General features: G+C 36.4%; 1 protein-coding gene across 3 annotated transcripts in view; it reads left to right on the top strand.

The window, feature by feature from the left end:
• The window catches only part of LOC143247250 (solute carrier family 15 member 1-like), a 116079-nt gene extending 106140 nt beyond the window's left edge, over positions 1-9939 (top strand). The window contains exons 20-21 of one of the 3 annotated variants that reach the window (XM_076494978.1): positions 556-762; positions 9712-9939. In XM_076494978.1, the coding sequence (XP_076351093.1) occupies positions 556-753 (198 nt within the window). In that variant the 3' untranslated portion in view covers positions 754-762; positions 9712-9939. Of the gene's footprint in view, positions 1-555; positions 1150-3863; positions 9669-9711 lie in introns of those variants that run through there. The other 2 variants (XM_076494979.1, XM_076494977.1) reach the window with 2 other exon arrangements.
• The last annotated feature ends 2129 nt before the right edge of the window (positions 9940-12068 follow it).

The following is a 12068-nucleotide window of genomic DNA, read 5'->3' as shown; positions in this document are numbered from 1 at the left end:
TCTTTTGATCATTAATGTAGAAGTAGGTTTGAACATCATAGGTACCGGATCAATAGGAATGTTGAAACTTTAGAAAGAAAATAACTATGAATAAATTGACTTTCAGAAACGGTTTACAGATCTAGGAATTTTATGCAATCCATTTGTTATCCTTTAATAATTTTTTAGTTAATCCACAAAAGAAACGTTGGATTAAACTTTGCCTTTAGTTTTGTTTTCAGTAAAAAAATTTTTTTTAAAGAATGAGAAATTATCTAGAAATGTGAGATTTTTTCACTAGTAATAGAATAACGAATAAATTAGTTCATCGTTATAGAAGCAAATATTGTCTTTTAAACATTTGTTTGTTGAGAAGTATTTTCATCTAGTAGCTTACCTCCGATCTCGTAGTTAAAACTTATTGCACATTAAAATATTCTTGTTTTATCAGAACAAATGGAATAGGGACCGGTTAAAACTTTCACCTCAAATTAACAAACTAAATATTAATATCATGATATGGTATATCAACAATTTTTAAAGAAAATCGATAAGATTTTCTTTCTCTGTTTCTAGTCGCTGGAATTTTTCATGTTTGCTGGTCTGATGGGTGTCGACTTGTTGATTTTTGCGGTTATGGCATATTTCTACAAGTACGTCAATCAGCCACAAGAGGGCGACAACTATCTAGAATCGACTCTGAAAGATAGCGAGATTTATCCAAAAGATAATGGTATTCGGAGTGAAGATTTCGTGGAAGATACCAAACTATGATACTACTGGGTACAGTACCATGATTGTAGTTTCCATGGCCTGAAAATAACAAGAAAATTATTGCCCTAAATATGTAACATATTTATAAAATTGGATAGTAGATAGCTCCAAAAACTGGTTCTTAAGCCTCGTCAAACTGGTTAATGTTTTCTAAAAGATACATTTTGAAATGTCACTGCACAACAATTTTTTTTAAAGTTTTGCTTCCTGAAAAGTTTTTGCTGATTGTGACAGGTACCTGGTGGGTATGCACAAATATAGTTTTGGTTTTGTTTCATCACGTAGGAACTCTGAGAAATAGACAGTTAACTGTTTACCGGCAATAACGTATTCAATTGCGTTTATGTTTCTAATACGCTATTAAGTTCAAGATAATTAAAAGTGTTTTGCTCCTGATTTTTGTTTGTATTCAATGTCCGGTGCATCACGTTGCAGTGTCCAACAGCAGTCAGCAAGCATTGACGGATTACAGTTGCCCTGATATTTTTTTTCCATTGTAGCAATGTCCTGGTGAAACCTTTCACCGTGTTCGTCACTGACAGCACCGAGATTTGCGGGGAAGAAGCCCAAGTGTGAGTGGAGGAAATGAATCTTGAGCGACATGTTGCACTTCATTGTTTTGTATATTTTGAGAGGTTTGTCTACCAGCTGAATGTAATGTGGCTCTCTGTAATTGCCAGGAAAATTGTCAACAACGTCTTTGAAGGCTTTCCAGACAATCTTTTCCGGCCCAACTAACAGATCTTCGAACCGCTTGTCACTCATAACATGTCTGATCTGAGGGCCAACAAAAATGCCCTCTTTCATCTTGGCCTCAGTTATTCTTGGAAATATGTGTCTTAAATAACGAAACCCTTTGCATTCTTTGTTCATTGCTTTCACAAAATTCTTCATAAGTCCCAATTTTATGTGAAGAGGAGGCAAAAAAATCTTTGCCGGGTCGACAAGCAGTTCATGCGTCACATTTTTCTGTCCTGGAACCAACTTTGACGGAGTGGCCAGCTCTATGTAGAATAATGTGACTCTTTGGCACGATTGTCCCATTCACAGATGAAACAACAGTACTTTGTACAGCCGAGTTGCAGTCCCAGTAACAGAGCAACGACTTTCAGATCTCCACAGATATTCCAGTTGTACTTGCTGTACTGGATGTGTTTCAGCAACATTTCCATGTTCTCGTAGGTTTCTTTCATGTGTGCTGCATAGCCAACAGGTATTGAAGGGTGAACGTTGTCATTGGGGCTTAACATTGATGAATCAATAAAGAGACGCCACTCTTGCGGGTCATGGTCACAACTCAAAGCAGAGAACAATCCTTCGATGTCAACACAGAAACAGAGACTGTCAACTTGTGCAAAGAATTTGGTTATATCATCTTGGCGGCTTCAAAACACAGAAATTTTCGTACCTAGTGACAGCAAACATCATTCCTGCAGTCTCCAATTCAGCAATTCGGCTTTTGCTTCTGACAGACCCAAATCTCTGACCAGATCGTTTAATTCTGACTGTGTTATGAGATGTGGATCGCCTGAGGAGCACGGTTCAAAATCCGGATCAATGTCACTGCCAGTTCCCTGCATTGCAGTTTCTTCATCTGGTTCGTCTAAGGTCCATTCCTCTGGTGGTTTCGGAATTGGAAGACTGTCGTCATGTGGCACGGGTTTCATTGCTGAAGGCAGATTAGGGTATTCAATTGGCTTCTTGTTTTTGGCAGAGAAACCAGACACATTAGTCAAACAGAAGTAACAGTCCGTCACATGGTTTTTCTGTTCTCGCCATATCATCGGGACAGCAAACGGTATTGTTTTTCGAGTGCCTCTGAGCCAAGCTCTCAGACAGACAGCATAACATGTCGCACAACAAATGTGAGGCACCCGTTCCTGGTCTTGATCACCAATTTTACAGCCGAAGTACAGATGATATGCTTTCTTCACAAGAACAGTCATTGAGCGTCTCTGATGAACAAGCGAATACTCGCCACAAATATAGCAGAATGTGTCGCGGCTGTTACGACATTGACGAGACATATTGACCGACACCAATCGTCGTGTAAAACATCTGTCTATAACATCTAACTTACTTGTTACAGTGCTACTGAGGCAATGCTAATTCTGAAACAATACGTACACACTATAAGGTCTATAGTAATCCAATGTTCAGCATCTGTGTATGTAAACCACTTTTATGGCCTGCTGAGACAGTGTCTAGCTGGCTCCGGCCTGTCTGGGCTGCATACTTCCACAGAACAGCTTCCAACCTGGCCTGATTTCATGCCTGGACATGCCCAGACTGCACAAAACATTGTTCATAGGTTTATTACAGAAACGAAAATTTTTTGACACAAATATAAGAACAAACATGACAAAACTGAATATTTCGATGAAACGGTACGTGATGGGCAAATTTGGATGTGATTTTCGTGACCAGCAGCCAAATATCTATAAGGAACACCCAACAGTGTTCAAAAAGCAAAAACTTTGTTGTGCAGTGTATTTGTATAACTGAATTTATTTCTTTAGTTCGACAGAAGGAATTAAAATGGATTAGACCATTAATAAAACATATGCATCATAATCCCTTATATTTCTGTATTACACATCAGCCATTATTCACTTTTAATTAAAAAGTTATAGATAATTTTGAGATAATATAGAGGACGCTAGTTGTTTAAGGCCTTCCAAAGTTTATAAATTACTATTCTTACATACTATTATTTAGTGACTTGGTCAGTATGCTAGTCGGTTGTTGCTGCTGCTGTTTTGAATTAAGCATAAAGCTACACAATGGGCTATCTGTGCTCTGCCCACCACGGGTATCGAAACCCGGTTTTTAGCGATGTAAGCCCCCAGACATACCGCTGAGCCACTGGGGGGGGCATGCTGGTCGGTAAAGGCCAACTTCAGATAACTGAAATTGTTTCAGCTGACTTGGATTATTCTTAAATAAGTTTCTTAATTGATTTGTACTGAATTATCTAGGTGCAGATTAATAATTTTAATTACCATCATTTTGTCATAATTATTTAAAGGATGGAGCTTGACTGTCACACAAACATAGAAATATAGGACAGTTTATTTCTTCTATAAAATTGTGTAAAATCTACCTTACAGGTCACAACATTTGGAGTGAGGATCCACAACTGGCTGCAGTTAGCTGAAGGCAGTGAAAGTTAAGACGTTGGTGGTCAAAGCACTCAACCTTTAATACGATCTATCGCAGCGACTACTTAGTTTGACATTTTCGTTTATATCGTGTCTTGTAGACAGAATATCTCCAACGGGTAGGGGGTGTTTAGCTAGCTGGCTTAGTAGCCTTTTAATATAGAATCTGTTGCAACGTTAGGAGTAGACCTAGCTGATCAGTTTCGGTATTTTGGTTTAAAATATCTAGATTAAAGATTGTAACATAATTAATCTCCGAGTTTACTACTATTTCTGAGTTGCGCAACAGGTTTCCATAATGGAAACTTTACCTACGTGAATTTAGAATAACCACGAGCTTTATAATAATAGAAACCCGTGTAAAACAAAAATATACTTAAATGTATGTTCCTATTACCATCCATCACTTTATCTTTTATCTAGAATGGTGTTTTTCAGACGGTAGGTTGCGACGCCCTTGGGGGTCGGGAGCAGGTTTCTAGGGGTGCGAGCTGTTTGCGCCTAGTCAACTTTTAAGTTGTCGAGATATCTAAGAGGTACACACATCACTTTGGTTATAAACGATAACAAACTGTCTTTTCATTCTTGTAGATATAATGGGGTCGCGACGGCCACGTTCCGAACGCGGGGTCGCCTTGCATATTTGCCTGAGAAATATTGGTCGGGGCTGTTTCGCATACATTTAATACACGGCAAACTATATATTTGTATGTCCTTGTGAAAATTGGTGTAGATTCGAATCCTGCAAGGTGAAGTGATTTTTCTTACAGTAAAGTTACACAACAGGCTATTTGCACACTATTCAACGCATGGAATCGAATCCCAGATTTTGGCATCATACGTCTGTAAACTTCCCGATAACCCACTATGTAGAGGTTGGCCTTTCTCCAAACGAATGTTGCATTATATACTTCAACTTGAAAACTAAACTTTTAGTTTTTGTTACTATTAAGCACAAAGTGGGGCCCAGCATGGCTAAGTGGGTTAAGGCGTTCGACTCGTAATCCGAAGGTCGCGGGTTTGAATCCGCGTCGACCAAACATGCTCGCCCTTTCAGCCGTGGGGGCATTATAATGTGACGTTGGTAGATTATGGACGGCTAGCGCAGATAAGCCCTCTTGTAGATTTGCACGAAATTGAAAAAAAACAAACAAACAAGCACAGAGCTAGACAACGAACTTTCTTTGTCTAGAGGTATTATCTCAGTTTTCACGTACAACTGCAAACAACAACCTTAGCATAATCTTCCATGTTTTTGAACTAATAGATTCAAGTTAACAGATCTAAGTATTGTCTGACTGAAGAGTGGGACTTGACTACTAACACATCCAAAAACAAAAAAATGTGAAGCGAAGTTTTTGCAGCAATTGACCGCTAATAGGGAATCCTTAGTTTCACAGTCCGATTGTCTACAGTTAGGCTAAGCCCGACTCTAACATCAGTGTAAGTAGATACACCGAGCTGAGTGATTATCATTCAATATTGCATGATCAAAACAGATATCTAGCCCTACACTTGGCCTTTTTAATTTTTTCCCCATCAGGTTTGGTTTAAGATATATATTATTTCATTCACTTCAAAGTTCATTTCTTTGTTCATGTCAACGAACCCTTCTTTCGGCGTAATCATTTGGAGTATGTTGTTAACCAGAATTTGAATTCGATGATGTTTTAGGTTCTTGTTTCTGCCGTTGGCACGTGACTATAACCATGGTGACGTACTTGTTTCGTAAGCAACATTCTATTCTAAATACACTATTTAAATATCTTCCAATTCGGTTCCCATCTCTGTGTTAATAAATAATAACTGAAGCGTTTGCTGTTTAAAGTATAATTGTAACATGTTAAAGAACTCTTTTGTCCATTTAAATTTAACAACTACGGCAGTTTCATACTCTCTTACTTTAATATTGTATTAAAAATGTTTCGAAATGGAACCCAAGCCTAATCGTAGCTCTCTTTTCTTATTATTGAATTAAATACTTGGCTTTTTTCGAACTTTAATCCCCCTCAATGACTCAGCGGTAAGTTTGAAACCTTATAACGCTACATTCTAGGTTTTTTTTTATGGTTGATCAGCACAGATAGCCTGTTTTTGTAGCTTTGCGCTTAACAACAAACAAAATCAAATTCTGAAGGTTTAACTGTTTCACGTGATTCTTAACAGTGGTTAAATACCCTTATATACAACCAGCGCCATCTTTTATCTGGAACGAGAAATATGAGAATTATTTAACTAGTATACTAACCTCCCTTTAAGCATTTAGAGTACATTTTGATGTAGGAGATTTTACTTGTGATAAAAGTAAGTTATAAAGAGAAATATCAATTATTTTACTACAAGTAGTAATATTTTATTTCGCATTTATAGGTGTGTGAGTGTATATATATCTCACAAAGCCCTCACAGAAATAAAACACGTGTGCTCTCCTCTATTGCCAACTGAACAGTTAATAGTAAAATGTTACTGTTAGTTGAGAAACATGCGGGTGTTAACTATGCTTCAGATAAATGTGTTTAAGGCAACATGAAAATATTACCATTGAATATTATTGCCTATCACACTTAGTAACGTAAACAAGTCTTTATATTTACCGCCAGGGCATGCTCACGCTACAGAGAGTACTTTGATGTGGTTTCTTTGTGTGCTTGTATGAAGAACATACCCGCCCAAAGAAAAGTGTAACATTCTGATGTGGTATGTAATAAAATCAAACAAATATCTTATAATTATCTAACTGGGTTACTTCTACGCACTGAATATTTAATCTCAAACTAAATTATATGGTTAAATACGTACTAACAAGTGATTTCGCCAGCTCGTGATCATTTGATCCCTCTCTTCACACTTCACATCACCCCTACTGCAACAAAATTAACCAGTTGATTATTTGATCCCTCTCTTCACACTTTACATCACCCTACTGCAACAAAATTAACCAGTTGATTATTTGATCCTCTCTTCACACTTCACATCACCTCTACTGCAACAAAATTAACCAGTTGATTATTTGATCCCTCTCTTCACACTTCACATCACCCCTACTGCAACAAAATTAACCAGTTGATTATTTGATCCCTCTCTTCACACTTCACATCACCCCTACTGCAACAAAATTAACCAGTTGATTATTTGATCTCTCTCTTCACACTTCACACCACCTACTGCAACAAAATTAACCAGTTGATTATTTGATCCCTCTCTTCACACTTCACATCACCCCTACTGCAACAAAATTAACCAGTTGATTATTTGATCCTCTCTTCACACTTCACATCACCCCTACTGCAACAAAATTAACCAGTTGATTATTTGATCCCTCTCTTCACACTTCACATCACCCCTACTGCAACAAAATTAACCAGTTGATTATTTGATCCCTCTCTTCACACTTCACATCACTCCTATTGCAACAAATTAAATTAACCAGTTGATTATTTGATCCCTCGCTTCACACTTCACATCACCCCTACTGCAACAAGCTAAATTAACAAGTTAATTATTTGATCTCTCTCTTCACACTTCACACCACCCCTACTGCAACAAAATTAACCAGTTGATTATTTGATCCCTCGCTTCACACTACACATCACTCCTATTGCAACAAACTAGTTTTATTTTTGTGCTACTGTTCCTTCAGAAGTCTATGATTTATCATGGCTGGCCCTAGTATTAGTCGAGCAAGTGGCCCTGCCAGTCCTGGCTTTGGCTGCGTCACTACCTTCAGGAGTTGATGTATAATGTCTAAATGTAAAGATATACACCGCGACCAGACTGTTTCATAACAAAGTAGAAAATGTCATGGTTGTTGAGTTAAAGACTTTGTACTAGTCTATAAATCCAGATTAATTAAATTATCTTGTTAATTGAGGGGAGACTAGATAAAATGTTTAGTTAATTTGTGCCTCCTACTAGTTGTCCAACTTTCCTTTCTTTTTGTTTCAAACGTAAGAGTCTATTATGGAAATTATTATCGCATGTATTGTTTATTGTTTATGCTTTAACCCAAATCCGAAAGTTAAATATAATGCTGAGTTAGAAATTGCTTTTAATACTGGTCTTGTGTGAACGTAAAATAGTCTGAAAAATTTCATCATAAAGAGAGCAATCACATATGTATATCTAATTTAGGAATGATTTCACTGGACTAATATTAGGACCGGCCCCTATCAATAAATAAGAAATTGTTGTGAAATGTACCGCCTTCTTAGTTTTGTATGGGGTAGTCTGTTCTTGTGTGTGTATGTGTGAGAACGTGAATTTGATACGTCAGATGTGAAGTATTTACTTTGTTTTTCAAATTTACTCACGCTTTAAATTTTTATGTCAATATTGTTTTATATCTAATTGCACTAGTTTATTGCAAGTTTTATTTTGTATTGAGTATGAATTTTGATCAACTAGGTTTGTAAATTGTTTGTTTTTCTCATCATGAATTCATGCCCCCCGCTAGTGCAGCGGTAAGTCTACGGATTTACAACGCTAAAATCAGGGGTTCGATTCCTCTCGGTGGGCTCAGCAGATATCCCGATGTAGCTTTGATATAAGGAAAACACTTTCGTGAATTCATTGTTCGTTTTATTATACACTATTATTCTGGTCAGTGGAGGAGAGCTTATGACTTCAGATCTCTTTAAAAATTCAGTACTAAAATAACGATTTATGAGAATTTGTTTTCGGAAAAGTTGCATCTTATATAAATTAACGAAGACTTGCGTTCAGTGATTACAAGTTGATGTCAGAGATTTCGCATTCAACTGTTCGGCCTATAGAGGCAATAAAGAACAAATAAATTGGTATTACTTTATCTTATTAACCGACAGCTCTTTCTAAACACTGTTAACAGACTTAGTTTTGTATTTACTGAATGACATTTATTAGGCTTAGGTATTCTATTTTATGATTGCTAAGCTATTTTTAAAAAGCTTAGTTCATAAAATTAAACCTTTTTGTTAAGATTAGGTCGAACGCCAAGCGAATAGTTTGTTCTGTCAGGCTATGCGAATATAGTAAATTCGTCCTATTAGTTAATAGTGTAAATAAACAATGTTCTTCTAGGATGGAGTTCCGTATCTTATTTTTTAAAACTTTGCCACTAACTTTTTGAATATAAAATGCAAATAAAGAAACACATCAGACGACGACATTAAAATTTAACACGGTGCAAACACACATCTATAATTTACTGTTTGCATTTGAAGATTAATTAAGAATTTTTTTAATTCTGAGCTTTTGAATCTAATTTACGTATCGGCAGCGTTATTGAGAAATACCACACCTTGGTAGTATTATCCACAAATATAACGTCTTGCCCTAACTTAATGCATCGTTATATAATAAAATGAGGAATTTAAGTCCACTTTTTAATCGGATGAGCACAGGTTGGCCTTGTGGCAGGGCTCTGGATTTCAGAGTTGACGAACAAAATGTTGTAGAACTTTAACATAACCTGAAATATTCTGTGGATTCGTAACGGTCGTTCCTTTAGTGTGGATGGTCGACAGTACAGCCTAGTGGCACAACGGAATATTTGCGGATTCATATTGCTAAAAACCGCGTTTCGATATCCGTGGTGAGCACAGCACAGTTAGTCCATTGCGTAGCTTTGTGCTTAACTTCAAGCAAACAAAGAAAAACAAGGCAAAAAAAACAAGAACAAGTGTATAAAGACCTTCTGGGGAACTGAGGGTGGAAGGAACTAAAATATAAAAAGAGGCACTGGATGAAAAACAAAAAATAAAATTAAGAAATGTTTTTTGTGTGTTGTATGTACACAGTAATCATGACTTTGTATTAGGTATTACCGATTCCCGGTGGGACAGCAGCAAGTTTTCGAATTTACAGCACTACAGTTAGGGACTGGATTTTCCTCTGTGGACGCAGAAGATAGCATAATGTGGCTTTGGCATAAGAAAACATAATATATTGTAATGTCGTAAGTATTTTTCGCTTGAGGTGACGAATGCACTTTGCAGTTTAACGCACTCTCTGTAGTCAACTTTATAAATAAAATTATTAAAATTTACATTTATTGAAACTTTCATAAGTTTAAAAACTCCTCGAAATAATAGTAGTAAAAATTAACAATTGTTATTAGTTCAATAGCAAAGAATAGTAAGCAGAATTGTGATTGGATAATGTAATCTTTCATAGAATGGCATTTTAATAGTAAACTTGCAAAGCATATTTCATCAAGATTCATAATAGATTTCTCTCCCCCACCCACCCTCCAGATTATTATCTCTAAGATAAATGAAAGTAGGCATAACTCAAAGTGTATGCTTGAAAGTATTGGTAAAACCTGTTCCAGTTTGGAAAATAAGACAAAATAAAAGTGACGTCACTTAAAAAGGGGAATTATTCCGAACGCGGATATTTATTACAAGATATACATAACAAAGTGGTATTTGTTTACGTGATAAGGCTTGCGTAAAGCTGTCTGGGTGACCCGTATCTCAGTAACAATTTTGGTACCAACTTCAGAAGTTTAACGTTATTTAATTTGAAATATACTTCAACTTACGGAAAAGGCATGCAGTGTATTAAATTTAGATGAAGTTTGGGTTTATTTCGGGTATTTCCACTAGTCCGTAGGTTTCAACTGATCGATCAGATCAAAGATTGGAAATCATTTGGTTAAAAAAAAAAGAGAACCAAACTTCATTCTCTTTGATAAGTTAATATTATTATAATAAACCAAATAACAAGTTAATAACAAACCAAATAAAATGCTAATAAACATAAATATAGAAATAATTAAACAGCATCAAAAGGAAGGAAGCACTTCTAAAAACCAAACGTTTAATGACAACCAATTAAAAAATTTAAAGAACAGTTTCTTTTCACGAAAATATCGCTATCTAACACACGATCCTTAAAAGTGTAATGTATAACTAGAGGGGAAGGGCACTCAGTAGAGGGCAACCCTCCCGCAGCGTTAGTTATATTCGGGTCTCAAAAATATGAAATGTGTCTGTCTGTTCGTCGCCCTCAACAGACATCGACCATTTTTGGCAGCTGGATAAGGAATATTGTAAAAATGCTCGTATTTTGATGCAACTTGGTGGACGTATATAGAATACTGAGTCATAGAGCACAAATAATGTGAGAAATCGGTCCCTGTGTTAACAGGTAGGAATATTTTCTATTTTCAATGTGTACTACCTGTCGTCCAAATCCATTTAACCGTTTCCGATGAGAAGTCTTTTAGACAAGGGGTGGAAGCATAACTTCCGTCCACCAAACGTGAAAATAAAAAATATATATATAAAAATATGTATAAATTGTTTATTGTGCCTATCGTGACCTGTTTAATGAAACAGCGCTAACAAGAGCGAGGTAAGGTCGTACTAGTCGACCAGTTGTACATTTGTGAGGATACTATTTAGTAAGAGATTCAAGAGCAGTATCTGGTCACTTGAAAAACCAGCTATAGGATGACGACTCTTGGACTAGAGGGAGGAGAACTAGGCTACAACACTTATCACCAGCTCTTGGGCTACTTTAAACTAATATTAGTATTTCACTATCTCTTGTAAGAGTACACGTGCCTCTAGGGTATGGAGCGCTATCTGGCGACAAGTTCCGAGCACTTGGATTCACAGTTCGGCACCGTTAAGCATTAAGCCACGACTGGCCCAACTTTAGATGAAAAGATAGTTGAACACAAAATTATTTATTGGTTACAGACTAGAGTGGAAACACAGTAAGTACTTCTAATCTGATGTACACTCATTTGTAAGTATGAAGACATAATAAGAAACACCTTAAAAGAGATTACAGAACTTTCATATAAACCTGTAAAAGATGGCATTTAATTAGAATTTTGATAAGTTTGTAATACTGGAAACGAAAGCTCGGGTCTTATCTAAACATCTTCGTTCCACAGAGTGATTACCCGTCATCTACATAATTGTGCAATTTATAAGAAAGTTAGCATTTCGGTCAGTTTAATAGAGGGTGTTACCGCCTTTCAAAGACTGTCTCGGGTGATGATCAGAACAAAGATTCTTTAATATTACAAGTCACGTAATACATGTTCATATTACGAACACAAAGCGACACTGCGAATAAAGTGGTTATAAAAGTTTAGAATGTTCTCGCTAAGCTACACAAAGACAGCCGTCCGTAATTACGAATTCAACTAGAGAGAAG

Source organism: Tachypleus tridentatus, chromosome 3 (assembly GCF_004210375.1).
Source record: "Tachypleus tridentatus isolate NWPU-2018 chromosome 3, ASM421037v1, whole genome shotgun sequence".
In the NCBI taxonomy this organism is placed as follows: Eukaryota; Metazoa; Arthropoda; class Merostomata; order Xiphosura; family Limulidae; genus Tachypleus; species Tachypleus tridentatus.
Note: the sequence above shows the minus strand (reverse complement) of the source record. Positions and strands in the feature narration are given on the sequence as shown.